At 40.0% G+C, this 1,266-nt stretch overlaps 1 protein-coding gene across 1 annotated transcript in view; it reads right to left on the bottom strand.

The window, feature by feature from the left end:
• Positions 1-577, bottom strand: part of LOC101641223 (olfactory receptor 4C12-like) — a 4,718-nt gene extending 4,141 nt beyond the window's left edge. Inside the window, exon 1 of the mRNA XM_004708459.1 lies at positions 7-577. Within this exon, the coding sequence (XP_004708516.1) occupies positions 7-577 (571 nt within the window). The remainder of the gene's footprint in view (positions 1-6) is intronic.
• Positions 578-1,266: the final 689 nt, after the last annotated feature.

A 1,266-nucleotide genomic window follows, 5' to 3' on the forward strand; every position in this document is an offset into this window, starting at 1 on the left:
AGAGACCAAGGGTATGAGTGTCCATGCAGACAAGCTTCAACAAAGGGTTCAAGTCACACATGAAGTGGTCTATGATATTGGGGCCGCAGAAGGGCAGCCAGACTGTGAAGAGGATCTGAATGGTTGCATGGACAAAGCCTCCGGCCCAGGCCACTCCCACCAGGAGAATACACAGCCTGTGGCTCATGATGGTCGTGTAGTGCAGGGGTTTGCAGATGGCCACATAGCGGTCATAGGCCATCACGGTCAGCAGGATGATCTCAGCAGCACCAAAAAGATGCTCAGCAAAGACTTGAGTCATACACCCCGCAAAAGAGATGGTTTTTCTCACAGCAAGAGTGTCAGCTAGCATTTTGGGGGTCATAGATGAAGAACAGCATCCATCGATCAGGGATAAGTAAGACAAGAAGAAGTACATGGGGGACCCTAACGCCCTGTTGGTGCTGATGGTGATCATGATGAGTAGGTTCCCCGCCAGGGTGACCAAATAGACAATTAAAAACGCAGCAAATGAAAATTTTTCAAGTTCTCTATTCTCTGTCAGGCCCAATAGGATGAATTCTGTCACATTCCTCATCCTCTCAGCTCACATGACAGGTGAAAAGAAATCATCCTCATCCTCATGAGTAAAGATTGCCAAGGGGGACCCTTATTTTTCCCGGTTTTACAGAAGGCAGATGCAAGTGCAAACCCATTTCAATGTCTTTGTTTTTTATAAGTGGCATTTATTTTTCTTTATTATTTCCTGATTTGTCATTATCTACAATAAAAATGGGTTATGTTTTCCATGAGAAAAAGAAGTATAGTATGCACCAAATTTCAAAAGCAAATCCATGATATGGTCATATGTGTATCGCATGCACAGATACCCAAAGATATATCTTCTTCAAAGTTGATGGGCACACTCTTCTGGGAAGAAGCCAAAAGAGTTCTACTATGTGAAATCATGTAAAGGCTCAAATACACATTGAAATACTTTCAAGATCTTTACTAATGAGTGATTCCTTTTCCAACTTCATTAGCCTGAAATCATTTTCACTTCTTCAAAAGTAAAATAAATAAGTAAATAATGGAATAAGGAGTGCAGTATTCCTATATTCTCCCCTTCTCAAAAACAGTAAATAGCACTTGTCACATAGGAATAAATACAAGCATCTTACCTTCCACGCTTGTCATATTATTAATATTCTCCATTTTTAAAATATTGGTAACTTTTTATAGGAACCCTTTTTTTAACTAAATATTTGGTATTCTAAAGTTTGTACA

Source organism: Echinops telfairi, unplaced genomic scaffold (genome assembly GCF_000313985.2).
Source record: "Echinops telfairi isolate 266 unplaced genomic scaffold, ASM31398v2 ScPeMD7_60;HRSCAF=208, whole genome shotgun sequence".
NCBI classification, from domain to species: Eukaryota; Metazoa; Chordata; class Mammalia; order Afrosoricida; family Tenrecidae; genus Echinops; species Echinops telfairi.